This window comes from Stegostoma tigrinum, chromosome 45, assembly GCF_030684315.1.
Source record: "Stegostoma tigrinum isolate sSteTig4 chromosome 45, sSteTig4.hap1, whole genome shotgun sequence".
Taxonomy (NCBI): Eukaryota; Metazoa; Chordata; class Chondrichthyes; order Orectolobiformes; family Stegostomatidae; genus Stegostoma; species Stegostoma tigrinum.
This window is the reverse complement of record NC_081398.1, coordinates 14,260,528-14,280,722: the sequence shown is the minus strand read 5'-3', so window position 1 is coordinate 14,280,722 and position 20,195 is coordinate 14,260,528. Positions and strand designations below refer to the sequence as shown.

At 46.0% G+C, this 20,195-nt stretch overlaps 1 protein-coding gene across 1 annotated transcript in view; it reads right to left on the bottom strand.

The window, feature by feature from the left end:
- The window catches only part of LOC125448726 (pentraxin-related protein PTX3-like), a 35,056-nt gene that overhangs the window by 13,170 nt on the left and 1,691 nt on the right, over positions 1-20,195 (bottom strand). Inside the window, exon 2 of the mRNA XM_048524207.2 lies at positions 12,552-13,058. Within this exon, the coding sequence (XP_048380164.1) occupies positions 12,552-13,058 (507 nt within the window). The remainder of the gene's footprint in view (positions 1-12,551; positions 13,059-20,195) is intronic.

Genomic DNA, 20,195 nt, shown 5'->3' with positions numbered 1-20,195 from the left:
TAGGGGCTGGAGGAGGTTACAGAGATAGGAAGGAGGTGTAGGGGCTGGAGGGGGTTACAGAGATAGGGAGGGGGTGTAGGGGCCAGAGGAGGGTACAGTGATAGGGAGGGGTGTAGGGACTGGAGGAGGTTACAGAGATAGGGAGGGGGTGTAGGGGCCAGAGGAGGGTACAGTGATAGGGAGGGGTGTAGGGACTGGAGGAGGTTACAGAGATAAGGAGGGCTATAGCAGATTGAGGAGGTTGTAGGGATAGGGAGGGGTGTAGGGGCCTGGGGGAGGTTACACAGATAGGAAGGGGTGTAGGGGATTGAGGAGGTTACAGAGATAGGGAGGGGTGTAGGGGCTGGAGTTGGTTACAGAGACTGGGAAGTGTATAGGGGTTGGAGGAGGTTTGCAGAGGCTGGAAGAGGTTGCAGAGATAGGGACGGTGTAGGGGCTGGAGGTGGTGTCAGAGATAGAGGGGTATAGGGGATTGATGAGGTTGCAGAAATAGGGAAGGGTGTTGGACACTGGAAGAGGGTACAGAGATAGGGAGTCTGTAGAAGCTGAAGGAGGTTACAGAGATAGGGAGGGGTGTAGGGGCTGGAGGAGTTATGCAGAGGCTGGAGGAGGTTGCAGAAATAGGGAGGGGTTTAGGGGATTGAGGAGGTTGCAGAACGAGGGAGGGGTGTTGGAGGCTGAAGGAGGGTACAGAGATAGTGAGTCTGTAGGGGCTGAAGGAGATTACAGGGTTAGGGAGGGGTGTAGGGCTGGAAAAGGTTACAGAGATGGAGATGGGTGTAGGGGCTGCAGGATGTATGCCGAGGCTGGAGGAGGTTACTAAGATGGGAGGGGTGTATGGGCTCGAGAAGGTTACAGAGGTAGGGAGGGGTGTAGGGATTGGAGGAGGTTACAGAGATAGTGGGGGGAGTAGGGAGTGGAAGAGGTTGCAGAGCTCATGAGGTGTGGAGGGCCTGGAGAGGGGTGCAGGGGCTGGAGGAGGTATGCTGAGGCTGGAGGAGGTTGCAGAGATCAGGAGGGGGTGTAGGGGATTGAGGAGGTTACAGAGGTCGGGAGGGGTGTAGGGCCTGGAGGAGGTTACAGAGATGGAGAGGGGTGTAGGAGCTGGACAAGATTATAGAGATTGTGTGGGGGGTAGGGGCTGGGGAGGGTTATAGAGATAGGGAGGGGATGTAGGGGCTGGAGGAGGTAACAGAGATAGGGAAGGAGTATAGGGGCTGGAGGGGGTTACAGAGATTCGGAGGGGGTGTAGGGGCTGGAGGGGGTTACAGAGATAGGGAGGGGGTGTAGGTGATTGAGGAGGTTGCAGAGGTAGGGAGGGGTTGTAGGGGCAGGAGGAGGTTACAGAGATAGGGAGGGGGTGTAGGGGGTTACAGAGATAGGGAGGGGGTGTAGGGGCAGGAGGAGGTTACAGAGAGAGGGAGGGGGTGTAGGGGCTAGAGGGGGTTAAAGAGATAGGGAGGGGGTGTAGGGGCTGGAGGATGTTACAGAGATAGGGAGGGGGTGTAGGGGCTGGAGGAGGTTACAGAGATAGGGAGGGGGTGTAGGGGCAGGAGGAGGTTACAGAGATAGGGAGGGGGTGTAGGTGATTGAGGAGGTTGCAGAGGTAGGGAGGGGTTGTAGAGTCTGGGGTAGGTTACAGAGATAGGGAGGGGGTGTAGGGGCTGGAGGAGGATACGGAGGTAGGGATGCGGTGTCGGGGAATGAGAAGGTTACAGAGATAGGGACTGGGTGTAGGGCTGGACGAGGTGATAGAGACAGACAAACCACGGATGAAATTGAGTGGCAGCTTGAGAATTTTTAAATTGTGGTTCTGTGGGACCAAGAACCAATGCAGATCAGTGAACACAGCAGAGATGATTCAAGAAACATGGCTCGGTGCAAGTTAGAATAAGGGCAGGGAGACAGAGCTTGGTGGGTCCAGGCAGCAGCGGTTACAGCAGTGGCAGCAACACAGTGTTGGTGGGTCAGGGACAGCTGTGTATCGGTATGCCCAGCTCGAGACTCACGGCAGTGGTGGGGTTGATCTGGACATCTTTGTCTTTCTATAGTTTCTGATTCTTTAATTTCTGCTCACATTAACTCTAAATGATGAACAATAAAATAGCTGCACTACTGAGAGATCCATTCAACATTTGTGGAGCTCACATTGCATCGTAATGAGAACGTTATTACCAGGTCAACACTGTAATTTATCAGAAAGTGCAATCTCTGGTTTATATCCAGCAGCTTTATATTTAGACAGGTCACTTTACCAGTTCAAACTGGAGATGTTTGAGGCAGCACTTTAGATATTTATTTTGCCCTTATCTAGTGGTTTAAACACATCTGGTTTCAGTTGATGGGAGAGCTGACGCTAACGCATCTCCTGGGCTCTGTGAGCTAAATTCAACTCTCAGTTTCACAAGAATCGCCTGCACATCAACGCCCCCGCCCCCACAGCCCCCCCATCCCACCACTGTCCCTCTCCCTGGGGAGAGACCAATATTAATAAAGAAAGCAATTGTTGTCCAAAATATTTTCTGTGTGGAACTGGGAACAAAACTAAACAAAAAATTAACTGCGAAAAGGTCTGGAGGGCAAGCCAGAAAGTGTTGGCACACGTCCGACCAGTGGACATGAAGTACCACTGCACTCTATTCACTGCTGAAAGGTAGGAAACATGGCCAGACAGTCTGTGCACAGCAAGATCCCACTCATGGCAAGATCTGATCATCTGTTCCTGCAGAGTTGCTTATTGGATAAACAAAGGTGTCAGACCATGAGAGAACTCCCCCAGACCCCACTCTTGAGGGATCAGGAATTTCAGTCACCTGGATAGATTGGTGAAGCTGGGATTGTTTTCCTTGGAGGTGAGAACATTGAGTGGAGATTGGATCAAGGTATTTTGAATCAGGAGCAGTCCAGACAAAATTAATTTTCCCTAGCTATGAAGAGAGGTTGAATAGATTAGGATTATTTTCATTAGAAAGATGGAGATTGAGAGGGGACCTGATTGAGGTCTACAAAATCATGAGGGGTATAGACAGGGTGGATAGCAAAAAGCTTTTTCCCAGAGTGGGGGACTCAATTACTAGGGGTCATGAGTTCAAAGTGAGAGGAGGAAAGTTTAAGGGAGATATGCGTGGAAAGTTCTTTACACAGAGGGTGGTGGGTGCCTGGAACGCGTTGCCAGCGGAGGTGGTAGACGCAGACACGTTAGCATCTTTTAAGATATATTTGGACAGGTACATGGATGGGCAGGGAGCAAGTGGACACGGACCCTTAGAAAATAGATGACAGGTTAGACAGTGGATCTTGATCACTGCAGGCTTGGGGGGCCAAAGGGCCTGTTCCTGTGCTGTAGGTTTCTTTGTTTCTTTGTAATGCCTTAGAGATGGTGGTGGTGAGCGGCCTTTTTGAACTGCTGCAGCCCATGTGCTATAGTAAACCTCACAACGCTGTTAAGGGGGGAATTCCAGGAATTTGACCCAGCGACACTGAGCAAACAGTGATATATTTCCAAATCAGGTGATATGTGGCTCAGAGGGGAACTTGCAGATGATGGGTATCTACTGCCCTTGTCCATCTCGATGGAAGTGGATGTGGGTTTGGAACGTGCTGTCTGAGAATCTTTGGTGAGTTTCTGCAGTGCATCTTGGGGATGGTACACACTGCTGCTACTGAGTGTTAATGGTGGTCGGAGTGAATGTTTGTGGACAGGGTGCCAGTCAGAAGGCTGCTTTATCCTGGATGATGTCAAGCTTCTTGAGTTTTGGTGGAGCAGTTACCCATCCAGGTAAGTGGAGAGTATTCCATCACACTCCCACCATTTTCCCCATATTTCTGACCTTAATTTCATCTAAGTAATCATCCAACACCCTCTTGAATGCCTCAATTGAACCTGCTGTCATATTTCCAAGGAAGTGTGATCCAGACCCTAACTACTCACTGAGTTAAAAAGTTTTCTCTCATATCACCCTTGCTTCCTTTTGAAAATAATTTCATATCTCAGTCCTTTTGCTCTTGTTCCTTTTCTGAGCAGTAACAGCTTTTCATTATCCAATCCACTCATGCTTTTAAACATGGAGCATAGAATATAGAAAAGTACAGCACAGTACAGGCCCTTCGGCCCACAATGTTGTGCTGTGGAATAACCCGAATCCAAGAATAAAATAACCTAACCCACATTCCCCTCAATTCACTGCCGTCCATGTGCATGTCCAGCAGTCGCTTAAATGTCACTAATGACTCTGCTTCCACGACTACCACTGGCAAACTATTCCATGCGCTCACAACTCTCTGGTTGAAGAAACTTCCTCCGACGTCTCCTCTATACCTTCCTCCTAACACCTTAAAACTATGACCCCTCGTGGCAGTCAATCCTGCCCTGGGGAAAAATCTCTGGCTATCAACTCTATCCATGCCTCTCATTACCTTGTACACCTTAATCAGGTCACCTGTCTTCCTCCTTCTCTCCAGAGAGAAAAGTCCGAGCTCTGTCAACCTCTCCTCGTAAGACAAGCCCTCCAGTCCAGGCAGCATCCTAGTAAACCTCCTTTGCACCCTCTCCAAAGCCTCCACATCTTTCCTATAAGACGGCGACCAGAACTGGACACAATATTCCAAGTGTGGTCTCACCAGGGTTTTGTACAGCTGCAGCATAACCTCGCGGCTCTTAAACTCGATCCCCCTGTTAATGAAAGCCAAAACACCATATGCTTTCTTAACAACCTTATCCACTTGGGTGGCAACTTTGAGGGAGAAACCTCCAACAGATCTCCTCGCAGCCTTCTTCTCTATAAGGAAAACAGTCCCAATTTCTTCAATCTATTCTTATCACAGAAGTTTCTCATTCCTGGAACCATTCTCGTAAATTGCTTCTGCATTCTCTTCAATAAACTCACTTCTTTTTAATAATGTGGCACCACAGCTGTACGTAGAGGTCTACAAGTGTCATTGTACAAGTTTAACATTACCTCCTTGCTCTTGTACTGTATTCCCCTGTTACCTGACCTGCCACCTTCAGTGATCTCTGCACACAAGCATCCAGATCTCGCTGCACCTGCACACATTTGGAATTTTAGTCCCTTTTTTTACTGCCTCTCCAAGTTCTCTGTACCAAAGTGCAACACCTCACTTCTCTGCATTGAATCTCATCTGCCACCTATCTGCCCACTCTACCAACTTGTCAATGTCTCTTTGGAGCTCCACACAATCCTCCTCACAGTTTACAATTCTTCAAAGCTTTTTGGTTATCTGGAAACTTTGAATTTGTCTCCTGCACACCAAGATCCAGATCACTGGTATATTTCAGGAAAAGAAGGGGTTCCCAGGACCCCGAGGAACTCCACTACAAACCATCTTCCAGCCTGAAAAATATTCATTGACCATTACTCTCTGTTTCTCATCATCAGCCAATTTTTCATCCATGCTGCTACTGTCCTTGTTGGTCCATGGCATATAACTTGCCTCAAGTCTGTTATCTGGCACTGTTTCTAACATCTTCTGGATGTCAAAATACACCACATCAACAGCATTGCCCTCATTGGACTTTTCTGTTACCTCTCTCAGATTCCACTGCCCTGCCTAACAGGTGCCTTTCTTTGGACTCATGATGTGGGCTATTGGACATCACATCCAAATTTACAATTTACAACTACTCATGTGCACTTTCCCACAGAGAGAGGATTCCCTGGATAAAGATTCAGAATGAAGCTCCCTACCCCTACCCCTCCCCATCCCCCTGCCCTACCTGTACATCTACCCCGCCCTCACAATCTCTCTCCCTCCCTCTCTTCCAGTCCTACCCCTACCTTTACCTCTACCCCTCCCCCCCACCACCTCCCCCTCCCCCACGCTCGTCCTACCCCTACCCCTCTCCCTATCCCTACCCCACCCCTCCTCTACCCCCCCTTCGCACTACCCCTACACCATCCCTCCCCCTACCCTTCGCACTACCCCTCTCCCTTCCCCTAGCCCTACTCCTACCCATACTCCTCCTCCTACCCTTCATCCTATCCCTACCCCTCCCCATACGCTTGGCCCTACCCCTACCCTTACCCCAACCCCCCCACCCCTCACCCTACCCTTCGCCCTACACCTACCCCTCCCCCTACATCTACCTCTACCCTAGCCCCTCCTCACCCCTACCCCTACCCTCTCCCTACCCTTGGACATACACCTATATCTACACGTACCCCTCAACACATCACTCCCTCATGCCCATATGATCTGCCCTTCACAGTGGCTTACCGCATTGACTGCAACTTATATTTATGTAGCCACCTTTATCATGAAAAGCCATCGCAAGGCCCTTTGCAGGAGAGATTATCGAATGAAATTTGACCACAGCAACAGGAAGAGAGATTAAAGATGGTCGAGAAGAAGTTTGGTCACTTTTACAAAGTGTCGTAAGGGAGAAGACAGAAATAGATAGGGAGGTCTTAGAGTTTGCAACCCAGGCACAGGCCTTTCAGCCCAGTGTGCCTGTGCTAGCTCTGCGAGTGAGCTATCCAATTAGTTCCAGTAAAGTTCCCTTTTTGAGTCCTTTTCCAAATCCCCTATTCAAAGTCCCTGCTAATAAAAAGTGTGTTCTCATCTGCTGACTTAACAAATCAGTTTCTCCCTATCATACTCCAGTTCGTCGCTGCTTTGCATTCCAAATTCACTTGTATGGGATTCAAATCCACAAATAACTAGATCAGCAGATCGGTCAGAACTTTTATTCCTGTAACGGATGCGGACATTGTCAGTGAGATCAGCATTTGTTCCTGCTGAACTGTGGCCCACTTGGCCATTTCTAAGGGTAATTAAGAATCAGTCACTTTGTTGTGATTCTGGAGTCACATGTAGGCCATGACCAGATAAGGACATCAGATTTCCTTGCCTGTAGGACACTAGTGAACCAATAGGTTTCTATACACACATGCAACCAGGCTAAGCACCCATGTGGGTCACCAGTATAGTCATAGGAAACATAAAGGATGAGCCAAAGTTTGCAAGTGTTCAGTGACCAGTCAGGAGGTTCCCATACATCCCATGGAGCAGAAATTCCTCCACTTACTGGCCACGACTGTTAGCCAATGGCCATTTTGACAGTTTTTTTTAAATCAAAAGGAGATGGCAGAAATTATTTTTTGCATAAATTGTTGGTTACATGTGAGTCCATGTTAAAGCTGAAGTGTATTTCTGTGTATGTTTCTATAGGAAGGTGTGTGAGTGTGTGTGCATGCAAGTGTGTGTGTGCGTGTGAGTGTGTGCATGTCAGAATGAGTGTGTTGTGTTTGAGTTTGTGTGTGCGAATGAGTGTGCTGTGTGAGTATGTGTGTGTGCGCGAGTGAGGGTGTTGTGTGAATGCATGTGTGCATTTGTGTGCGTGAGTGAGTGTGTGTGCATGCGAGTGAGTGTTGTGTTTGAGTTTGTGTGTGCGAATGTGTGTGTCTGAGTGTGCATGTGTATGCCCTTGTGTATGTGCGTGCATGTGTGTGTCTGTGTGTGTGTGTTATGTGTGAGTGTGTGTGTGTTACGTGTGTGTATTTTCAATGAGGGTCTGACTGTTAGGCTTTTGTGGAATCTGCTTTATTTTTCCTGGTAATCAGAGCCACTGATTTCTTTCATTAATCTGTTACAGTAGGGAAGGAGTGAGAGACAGCCTGGGTGTGGGAAAATATAAGCTCTTTTAAAAACTGATGATATCAAAAGCAACCAGGGGGACATGGAAGAAAGAACGATCCATGAAATAAATAGAATGTTGCAATGTATTCCTGGGTCCTGCATGCTTCCCACAGAATTCCTGTGTCAAATGGGAATGTGCCAAACCAAAGCCTTCTAAGGCCTCATACTGTGATTAGAATCAAGCCACATTTATGAAACAATCAAACCAGTATATTTTAATCACTGCTTTTGTCAACATTCTGATGTTGATGGTTTCCTGCAGTAGCTTCATCTATCTAACTCTCTCTCAACAGGCCTGAACTTTCAGGAAGAGCAATATCATAGATATGCCCCGATCATCAATTGATGAATGAGACAATGAGATCAAAGAGAGACAGAGATAGAGAAAGACTCAGTATTAGAGCTACATACACAGAGCAACCAACATACAAATGTACACACACACAAACACAGGCACACAAAGCAACAAACACTCAGAAACAAGCACACAGCACCAAACAAACACACATATAATTGTACATTCAGACCAGCAAAAACACATAGTTATACACACCCAGACACAAACAAATAAACACACAGTTATACACAGGCCAACAAACACAGACACAATTACACACAGAGCCACAAACACACACAGATACAGAAATAGAATTGGCACGGTGGCTCAGTGGTTAGCACTGCTGCCTCATAGCGCCAGGAACCTGGGTTCAATTCCAGCCTCGGGCGACTGTCTGTGTGGAGTTTGTACATTCTCCACATTTCTGTGTGGGTTTCCACCAGGTGCTCTGGTTTCCTCCCACAGTCCAAAGATGTGCTAGATGGATTGACCTTGCTAAATTGCCCCATATTGTTCAGGGAGATGCAGGCTAGCCACAGGATATGCAGGGTTACAGGAATAGGGTAGGGGAATGGGTCTGGGTGAAATGCTGTTCGGAGGGTCAGAATGGACTCAATGGGCCAATTGGCCTGCTCCCACACAGTAAGGATTCTATGAAATACACAGAGGTACAAATACACAGTTACAAACATGGTTACTCACACAAAGCAATAAGAACAGACACTGTTACACGTGGACTATCTCACAGATGTACATCCATATATGCCAGAACTGTGGATGCTAGAGATCTGAAACAAAAACAGAAATTGCTGGAGAAATTCAACAGGTCTGCCAGTATACACATACAGGACAACAAAGTTGTACACACAGCAACAAAGACAGTTACAAACACACAAAGTTACACACAGAGCAACAAAGACAGATGGAGAAAATACAGTTACATACACAGATATACATGGAGGCATATCCCAGACAGACACACACAGAGGGGTAGGCAGTGGTGTAGTGATATTATTGCTGTAATCTAGGCAGGGGAGCAGTGGCCTTGTGGTATTAAGGCTATTAATCCAGAAACCCTGACAATGTTTGACCCAGATTCAAATTCTACCACAGCAGGTGGTGGAATTTGAATTCAATAAATACCTGAAATTACGAGTCTAATGATCACCATGAATCCATTGTCAATTGTCAGAAAAACCCATCTGGTGCACTAATGCCATTGGGGAAGGAAACTGAAGTCCTTCCCTGATCTGGGCTTCATGTGACTCCAGACCCACAGTAATGTGACTGACACTTAACTTCCCTCTGGGCAGCTAGGGATGGGCAATAAATGCTGGCTTGACCAATGATGCTCACATTCTATGAATGCATATAAACCAGTGGGGAGTGAACATTGCCCTCTGGGAGGGGCAGTATGGAGTGTGCGCGGCATTATCAGTGGACCTGTTTCTCAGCATGTTTTCAGGGTGCAATATTTATCCCTCCATGAAGATGACATTACCCAGTCATTACACTTTGTTATTTTTGGCATCCTTCTGTGTATAAATTGCCCACCCCTTCTACATTAACAACTGTGGCCTCATTGTAAAAATAAATGTATTATGTGCAAATCACTGTGAGTGCTGCAGCACAGTGGTGTCAGCTGAGTTGTCCCTCCATAGAGCTATCTCTGAATAATGGGCTGAATGGCTGTAACTGTCCATGAATCTTTCCACATTATTCATTGGTTTTTTGGAGCATCACTGGCTTGGGCCGGAATTTATTGGCCATCCCTATTTGCCTTGAGAAGATGGTCGTGGACTTCCTTCCTGAACTGCTGCAAATGTGTGGTGTAGCGACCCCTCACAATACTGATAGGGAGGAAATTCCAAGATGTTGCCCAGTGACAGTGGCCATTCATTTCCAAGTCAGGATGGTGAGTGGCTTGGAAGGGAATTTGCAGGGATATTTGTGGATGTGGTGCCAATCAAGCGGGCTACTTTGCTCTGGATGGTATGGAGCTTCTTGTGTGTTGATGGGTGAGTATTCCATCACACTCCTGACTTGTGCCTTGTAGAAGTTGGACAGGCTTTGAGGAGTCAGAAGGTGAGTTACTTGCTGAGGGATTGTTCTATATTAATCAGTATATACAGAGGAATTACTGAGCTGCCATTATTTCTCTCTTAAAGAGGTTCCTAATTGGGAGGGACCTAAATAGAGAGCTGAACAACATTCTTTAGAGGGACGGAAATCTGAAAGTGTGAAAACCTCATCATTGATAATTGCACTCGGGAAATATCCAACCTCAGAAAAGAAGGACCCAGTGCAGTAATAGAGATAGTAAGAACTGCAGATGCTGGAGTCAGAGATAACACAATTTGGAGCTAGATGAACACAGCAGACCAGGCAGCATCAGAGGAGCAGGAAAGTTGATGTTTCGGGTCAAGACCCTTCTTCAGAATTCAGATTTCTGAAGAAGGGTCCTGACCCAAATCATCAGCTTTCCTGCTCCTCTGATGCTGCCTGGCCAGCTGTGTTCCTCCAGCTCCACACGTGTGTTATCAGAGCACAGTAATGCTGTGTTAGCATTATGAATTGACTTGATAATTTAACCAAAATTGTTGGTAAAACAGATTCGCAGAACTGAGAGGATGTTAACAATCAGGAGAGTCTGAACAGCTTGAGGAACCTTCCTCTGGAGAAGAGGAGGCTGAGGATTGGAGTGCCCTGATCGAGGGGCTTTGATAGAGTGGACGTAGAGAAGATGTTTCTATCTGGGGGGAACAAGAATTTGGGGCCATCAATCTCAGACAGTCTGTAAGAAATCCCATCAGGAAATCAGAAGAAATGTCTTCACCCAGAGAATAGCAAATGTGGTTCCCCTGTTCAAGAAGGGGAGTAGAGACAACCCTGGTAATTATAGACCAGTAAGCCTTACCTCAGTTGTTGGTAAAGTGTTGGAAAATGTTATAAGGGATAGGATTTATAATCATCTAGAAAAGAATAAATTGATTAGGGATAGTCAGCACGGTTTTGTGAAGGGAAGGTCGTGCCTCACAAACCTTATTGAGTTCTTTGAGAAGGTGACCAAACAGGTAGATGAGAGTAAACCGGTTGATGTGGTGTATGTGGATTTCAGCAAGGTGTTCGATAAGGTTCCCCACAATAGGCTATTGTACAAAATGCAGAGGAATGGAATCGTGGGAGATGTAGCAGTTTGGATCGGAAATTGGCTTGCTGAAAGAAGACAGAGGGTGGTAGTTGATGGGAAACGTTCATCCTGGAGACCAGTTACTAGTGGTGTACCGCAAGGGTTGGTGATGGGTTCACTGCTGTTTGTCATTTTTTTAAATGACCTGGATGAGGGCGTAGAAGGATGGGTTAGTAAATTTGCAGATGACACTAAGGTCGGTGGAGTTGTGGATAGTGACGAAGGATGCTGTAGGTTGCAGAGAGACATAGATAAGCTGCAGAGCTGGGCTGAGAGGTGGCAAATAGAGTTTAATGCAGACAAATGTGAGGTGATACACTTTGGTAGGAGTAACCGGAAGGCAAAGTACAGGGCTAATGGTAAGATTCTTAGCAGTGTAGATGAGCAGAGAGATCTCGGTGTCCATGTACACAGATCCTTGAAAGTTGCCACCCAGGTTGACAGGGCTGTTAAGAAGGCATACAGTGTTTTAGCTTTTATTAATAGAGGGATCGAGTTCCGGAACCAAGAGGTTGTGGTGAAGCTGTACAAAACTCTGGTGCGGCCACACTTGGAATATTGTGTACAGTTCTGGTCGCCGCATTATAAAAAGGATGTGGAAGCTTTGGAAAGGGTGCAGGGGAGATTTACTAGGATGTTGCCTGGTATGGAGGGAAGGTCTTACGAGGAAAGGCTGAGGGACTTGAGGCTGTTTTCATTAGAGAGAAGAAGGTTGAGAGGTGACTTAATTGAAACATGTAAAATAATCAGAGGGTTAGACAGGGTGGATAGGGAGAGCCTTTTTCCTAGGATGGTGACGGCGAGCACGAGGAAGCATAGCTTTAAATTGAGGGGTGAAAGATATAGGACAGATGTCAGAGGTAGTTTCTTTACTCAGAGAGTAGTAAGGGAATGGAACGCTTTGCCTGCAACGGTAGTAGATTCGCAACTTTAGGTACATTTAAGTCGTCATTGGATAAGCATATGGACATACGTGGAATAGTGTAGGTTAGATGGGCTTGAGATTGGTATGACAGGTCGGCACAACATCGAGGGCCGAAGGGCCTGTACTGTGCTGTAATGTTCTATGTTCTAGAATGGGAGAATGTGGAACTCGCTCCCATTGGGAGTGGGCAAGGGGAATAGAATTGATACATTGAAGGGGAAACTGGATAACACACAAGAGAGACAGGAATTATGGATAGACTGATAGGGGGAAAGGAAGCGGGGTTGGGATGAGTTCAATAAGGAGTAGAAATGTAAGAACAGAACAGATGGGCCAAACAGCCTGTTCCTGTGTGGTGAATACTGTGTAAACTTGAAACATAGTAAAGTGAGAGTCAGTGTAATATTCTATGATTCCAGAGATCATTCAGTATGGCCTCTTACCTCCTGGAGTTTCCTGGCTGTGAGTCTCTGAGTGTGGAGTAGGCCCCTGAGCTCTCAGGGTCAGCAGCCCGTCTCTGGTTTGCTGCAGCTCCTTGATTAGTGATGTGCACATGCTCTGCTCCCCTGACATTGCCTTGCTGGCTTCTGACTTCGCCAGGTGTTTGTCTAGCATCCCAAGCCTGTCATATAGGCCCATCACCAAGAGGAAGACCTCCTGCAGCTTTCTGGTGTGCTCCAGCTGCCATTTGACTGCACCCTCACGCGCCAGTTCCAACAGCTTGGCAAACCGGGCACTCCCTGTATCCTTCTGGTGATGGTGGGCATGCCTACAGGCCTCAGTGCCCTCAGCCAGTGCCTGCTGCACCTCAGAGCGCATCGCACGCAGTTCAGCAGCCAGGACCTCATCGACAGAGTGCAGGAGCATGTTCTGACGCATTTGGGAGTCTTCCAGCATCACAAATACCTTGTCCAAACGCGAAAGGTCCTTATGACACAGACAAGCCTCAGCTGTGGGATTGGGAAGGCACAGCAGGTTAAACAAGAGCTGGAGCATGTAAGGTGTCACTAACATTTCATCCCAAAAGGCCCCAGGCTCAACACAGCTCTGGTTCCCCATCCCTCACTCCCTCTCTTTCTTTCCCTCTCCCTATGTCCTCCTTTCGATTTGTTCTTGCATCATTGATCACTCTTTAATTTTTCCTCATTTTTTTCTGATGCTGTTTCTCTATTTTCTTTCTCTTTATTTTTCTCTCACCTGCTCTAGCCACTCCTCTGACCTTCTTCCCTCTGCTCAACTCTCTTACTTTTATTTTCTCTTTCTGTATTATCTCGTCCCCTCTAACTAGAATGGAAATCAGCTGTGTGAATTTTGTGTACCTGAATGTCTCTGCTGCCAGAGGAATTGGTGGAGGCTGGTACAATTATAACAGGTAAATGGCATCTGGGTGGGTATACGAATAGGAAGGATTTAGAGGGATATGGGCCAAATGCTGGCAGATGGGGGTTAGATTTATATAGGATATCTGCTCGGCATGGGCGAGTTGGATCTCGGTGTCCGTTTCCATGTTTTGCAGCTCCATGACTCTATGATGGGTTTATTTACCACCAAACTGAGGTATCCAGTACAAAGTAATCTGCAGGCACATCGTGTGTTAGAGCACAACAGTGCAGAAAGCCTCTGCTCATATCATAACATGTAGCTTTGTGGCTCATTTTCACGTCATGGTCTCAAAGGGACATCATTCCAAGGTTGATATCACAACATCCTGTTTTTTCCAAACATAGTTATCATATGCTACAAGGAAAACTAGATAATCTTGTTACGGCCGAAAAATTAAGGGGTCATAAAATTTTCCAAGTACTGAAGTCTAGTAGTCATACAGCATGGAAACAGACCCTTCAATCCAACTCCTCCACATTGACCAGATACCCTAAACTGATCCAGTCTCATTTGCCAGCATTTGGTCCATATCCCTCGAAACCCTTGCTATTCACGTAACCATCCAGATGCATTTTATCTGCTGTAATTGTACCAGCCTCCATCACTTCCTCTGGTAGCTTGTTCCATACAAGCACCACCCTCTACATGAAAAATTTGCCCCTTAGGTCCCTTTTAAATCTTTCCTCTCCCAACTTAAACCTATGCCTTTCTAATTTTGAACTCCCAAAGGCTATTTTCCTATCCATGCCCCTCATGATTTTATAAACCTCTATAAGATCACCCCTTAGCCTCTTACCATCCAGGGAAATTAGCCCCAGCTTATTCAGCTTCTCCCTATAGCTCAAATTCTCCAACCCGGACACATAGAACATTGAAGAATACAGCGCAGAACAGGCCCTTCGGCCCTCGATGTTGCGCCCACCTGTGAACTAATCTAAGCCCATCCTCCTACACTATCCCATCATCATCCATATGCTTATCCCAGGACTGTTTAAATGCCCCTAATGTGGCTGAGTTAACTACATTGGCAGGCAGAGCGTTCCATGCCCATACCACTCTCTGAGTAAAGAACCTGCCTCTGACATCTATCTATATATATAAAATCTACAAATCTATCCTTGTAAATCTCTTTTGAATCTTTTCATATAGCAGGGAGACCAGAATTGAACCCAGCATTCTAAAAGCGGCGTAACTAATGTCCTATACAGCTGCAACATGGCCTTCCAACTCCTATACTCAGTGCACTGGCCAAGAAAGGCAAGTGTGCCAAATGCATTCTTCACCATCCTATCTACTTTCAACGAACTATTAACCTGCACTCCTAGGTCTCTCTGTTCAGCAACACTCCCCAGGGTCCTACCATTAAGTGTATAAGTCCTGCCATGATTTACTTTACTAAAATGCAACACTTCACATTTATCTAAATTAAACTCCATTTGCTACTTCTCAGCCCATTGGCCCAACTGGTCAAAGTCCTATTGTAGTCTGAGGTATCCTTCTTCACTGGCTACTACATCAGCAATTTTGGTGTCATCTGCAAACCTACTAACCATACCGTCTATATTCACATCCAATTAGCTAGCTCTCCCTGCATTCTAAATGATCCAACTTTGTGAACCAAATTTACCGTGTAGAACATTGTAGAATGCCTTGCTGAAATCAATATAGACGATGTTTACCACTCTGCATTCAGCTGTCTTTGTTGTCACTTCTTCAAAAAACTCAATCAAGTTAGTGAGACATGATTCCCACACACAAAGCCATGTTGACTCTCCCTAATCATCCTTAGCTCACTAAATGCATTTAAATCCTGTCCCTCAGAATCCCCTCTAACAACTTGCCCACCACTGATGTCAGGCCCACCAGTCCACAGTTCCCTGTCTTTTCCTAACCACCTTTCTTAAATGGTGGCACCACATTAGCCAATTTTCAGTCTTCCTGCACCTGGCTACTGATGATACAAATATCTCAGCAAGGAGCCCAGCAATCACTTCCCTGACCTCCATCAAAGTTCTGATCAAGTTCCAGGAATTTATCCATCTTCATTTGTTTTCAGATGTCTAGCACCTCTTCCGTAATGTGGACACTTCTCAATATATCACTAATTATTTCCCCAAGTTCTCTAGCTTCCATATCCTTCTCCACAATGAATACTGACAGGATATACTCAATTATTATAAAACCCATTTCCTGTGGTTCCACACACAGGCACCCTTGTTGATCTTTAAGGGGCCTTATTCTCTCTCTGGTTACTCATTGTCCCTTAACATATTTGAAGAATCTCTTTAGATTCTCCTTAACCCTATTTGCCAAAGACATCTCATATCCTGTTTTTGACCTCCTGATTTCCCTCTTAAGTATACTCTCCTCCTGCCCTTATACTCCCTGAGGGATTCTTTAATCCAACTGTCTATACCTGACATATGCCTTCTCCCTTTCCTTGACCTTAGCCTCAATTTCCCTAGTCTTTCAGCATTCCCTACACCTACCAACCTTGCCTTTTGCACGATTAGGAACATACGGTCTCTGAACTCTAACTAGCTCATTTTTAAAGGCCTCCCACTTTCCAGCCATCCCTTTACCTGCAAATAATCTCTCCCAATCAACTTTTGAAAGTTCTGGCTAATACCGTCAAAATTGGCCTTAATCTAATTTAAAACTTTAATATCTGAGTCAGATCTATCCTTTTCCACAACTATTTTAAACCTAATAGAATTATGATCTCTGGCCCTAAAGTGCTCCCCAACTGACACCTCAGTCACCTGCACTACCTTATTTCCCACAAGCAGGTCAAGTTTTGCTCCTTCTCTAGTTAGTACATCACACACTGATTAAGAAAATTTTCTTGTACACACTTAATAAATTTTTCTCCATTCATGCCCTTAACCCTATGGCAATCTGAGTCTATTGGGGGCGGCATGGTGACTCAGTGGTTAGCACTGCAGCCTCACAGTGCCAGGGACCCGGGTTCGATTACAGCCTCAGGCGACTGTCTGTGTGGAGTTTGCACATTCTCCCCGAGTCTGCATGGGTTTCCATCGGGTGCTCCGGTTTCCTCCCATAGTCCAAAGATGTGCAGGCTAGGTGGATCGGCCATGCTAAATTGCCCATAGTGTTCAGGGATGTGTGCGTTATAGGGGGATGGATCTGGGTCTGGGTGGGATGCTTCAAGGGAGGTGTGGACTTGTTGGGCCAAAGGGCCTGTTTCCACACTGTACGGAATCTAATCCAATCAATGTTTGGAAGGTTAAAATCCCCTACCCTATTAATACAGTTGGCTGAGATTTCCTTACATATTTGCTTCTCAATTTCCTGCTGACTCTTGTGGGCCTACAGTACAATCCCAATAAGGTGATCATCCTTTTCCTATTTCTAAGTCCAGCCATAATGTTGTTCAAAAACAAGAAAACCACTCCCCTTCCTCTCTTGTTCTGTTTTCTATCCTTCCTATAGTATCTATACCCTGGAACATTAGGCTGCCACTGCTGCCCATCCCTAAGCCAAGTTTCTGCAAAAGCTATGCTCTCCCCGTCCCAAGTTCCCAATCATGCCCTGAGTTTGTCTGTTTTACCTGTCAGGCCTCTTGCATTGAAATAAATGCAGTTTAATTTATCAGTCTCACCTCATTCTCTGCCGTGATCTTGCCTGCCTTGACTATTTAACTTGCTCCCCTTCTTTATGTCCCAGCCTCAGATTTATCTCCTTCCTCACTTTGGGTCCCGCCAGAAAAGAGCTCAATGATCCAAAAATGTGAACCTGACACACTCCTCATAACAGTAGAGCCAGTTTTTGTACCAGAAAGCTGGCTGTCAGTGCTATATTGCTCTGACATGCCATCACCCCCTACAATATACAAAATAGCATACTTGTTTGAAATGGAGATAGTCACAGGAGACTCCTGCTCTACCTGCCTACCTCTCTTACTTTCCCTAGTGGTCCAATGATGTGCAGGTTAGGTGGATTGGCTATTCTAAATTGCCTATTGTGTCTAGGGTGTAAGGATAGGGTAGGGTGTGGGTCTGGGTGGTATTTTCTTCATGAGGTCAGTGTGGACTTGATGGCCTGAATGGCCTACTTCCACACTGTAGGGATTCTAATGATTCTATGAATTCATCTACCTGAATGTATCTGCATTTATTCTACCATCCTGAAACTGACATGTCACACTCCCAGGCTCCTGTAAATTCCTCATTGCCTCTAACTGCTGTTTTAACTGATCCTTGTGATCCAATAGGATTCTCATCCAACCACACTTCCTGCAGACATAATTTCCAGGAACATGGAAACTCTCCCTAATCTTCCACATCCAACAAGAAGAGCACATCACTCTAGGGAAAGTGATGGCCTCGTGGCATTGTCGCTGGACTGTTAATCCAGAGACCCAGATAACGTTCCAGGGACCTGGGTTCGAATCCTGTCACAGCAGATGGTGGAATTTGAATTCAATAAAATATCTGGAATTGAGAATCTAACGATGACCCTGAATCCATTGTCAGAAAACCCATCGGGTTCACTAATGCCCTTTAGGGAAGGAAACTGCCATCCTCGCCTAGTCTGGTCTACATTTGACTTCAGACCCACAGCACTGTGGCTGACTCATAACTGCTCTCGGGGCAATTAGGGATGGGCAACAAGTGCTGCCGAGCCAGCAACACCCTCATCCCATGAATGAACAACGGGAAAAAAAGCCATCTCTGCACTTAAACAACGTACAGACCCAGATTATACCCCAATAAAATCACAACATGCTTTCTCAAAAACATATGTAGCATTTTGACAACTTTTCTAGGTTTCATTATGGTCTAATTTTCTGGAAGCATGGATTTCACCCATTGCTATACCTGGCCTGTAGTCAAGTTGTCAGCTTATTGATTGCTTTTCCGGTGTTCTGTCACACTGTTGGCATCTGGGTGTGTGTCAGAATTTGGATAGACTTAGGCAAAATCTTGCTTCATAAAGATGATATCTGCTGGTGATGGTAACCCCATATCCAGAAGGGTAACTCTAAGATGTTACAAGGGTCTATACGGGTCTTGTTTCATTGTCCTACACTTCAGGACAGGTGACCGAACAATGTGAACTATCACTTGGAGGGACCCTTTGATCTAGGGTAATGTGGAGAGGATGTCACATGCTTCACACTCCATTTGAAACATGTCATGCTGAAGGGTCTTCCTGGAATCTGTGGCCCATTGTGAGAAATGATTTCTCCAGGTGCACTGAGCAGACTGAATTTGGCGTAGGAAAGTTGACGTTTCCGGTCAGGACACTTCTTAAAGCATTTCCTGCTCCTCTGATGCTATGTGGCCTGCTGTGTTCCTCCAGCTCCACACTGTGTTATCTCTGACACCAGCATTGGCAGTTCTTACTATCTCTGACTGAATGTGGCACTCACTTTGTCTGCTGAGATGTCCTTGAGGTGTTCCTGAGCTCGTTGACAGGTGGAAATTTGGAAAAATAATCAGTCACTAATGTAAAAGTCATCTCCATTTACAGTTAATAGATCAGCAATGATTTTCAACGAGGCAACTGTGCAAGTGTGAAGGTTCTCTCTGTTAATGGCTCTGGCATGCCCCATGCATCCTCCATGTCATCATTAGCCCCTGGCCAATTACACACCAGTTGCTTTGTCTGCTCCAGGCCCTTGGTGTAGCTGTGACAACATGACCTGGTGAACAAGAACTTGCTCTCCTTCAAAGATTTACCTCTCGAGATATCAAGATCCTCGTTAAGGCCATCTGAAAATATCCCTTATCAAGGCAGGACAGCCTTCAAGAGATTTTGTCATCAACCTGTTCACACATATTATTACACACCCCTGAACCCGAGTCTTTTCCTCAGATCCTGCAGGGGACAGATTTCAGCTTGAGATACTTGAACACGTGTCAACAGTCCTTCTGCCAAGCATGTTATGTCTCTCTTGAGAAGCTCTCTTGATGATGCTTTGTCAGAAACATTTGAAAAGTATGGTGCCAGAAGTTGAAGAATCCGAGGCATCTCTGTTAGTATTCCATGTTTTGTAACTGCCAGTTATCTTACATTTCCAACTTTCCCTGGCTCAGGACAGATTCCGCAACTGGAATCAAAACAAAAAACTCATCTGACTTCTATTCACTTCTTACTGTGGAAAACAAGCCGGTTGTGGTGAGCTGCTGCCATCAGTGAGTGAAGGATCTGATTATGTTCTTCTTTGGTTTTGCTCACTACCATAATAACATCAGCAATGCACACACATTCTCCATTATTTGGACTGACTGGTAAACCAACAAACAGTGTTCTGAGGTTAGTGACTCCCTAAGGCTCCCTTGCTCTGTTCACTAACCAGTATCGATGTTTAGTATCTAGCTCAGGGAAGGTGTGAACTGATCATTGGATTCCATTTGGAATCTCGTATGGAAGTCTCTTCGTGGAGGTTTAGACATCTCTTACCTAGACAGTCCCTGATTATACTGTCATTCTTTAGCACATGTGGAACTGAATGCCATGCAACTGTGTGATGAACCACAAAGTGGACGTTGCCATTGTGGTCCATGTTTAATAAACTCGACCTTCGGCTTTCCTCAGATGTGAACCCTTGCATCTTCTGGGAGGCTGGGTGCAGAGTATTGCATCTTCTGAGGTGGAATACCGCATCACCTTTGGAACCTCCTGCAAAGTTGACCCTCTCTGATTGCATTTGTTACAAATTGTGGACTGATTCAATA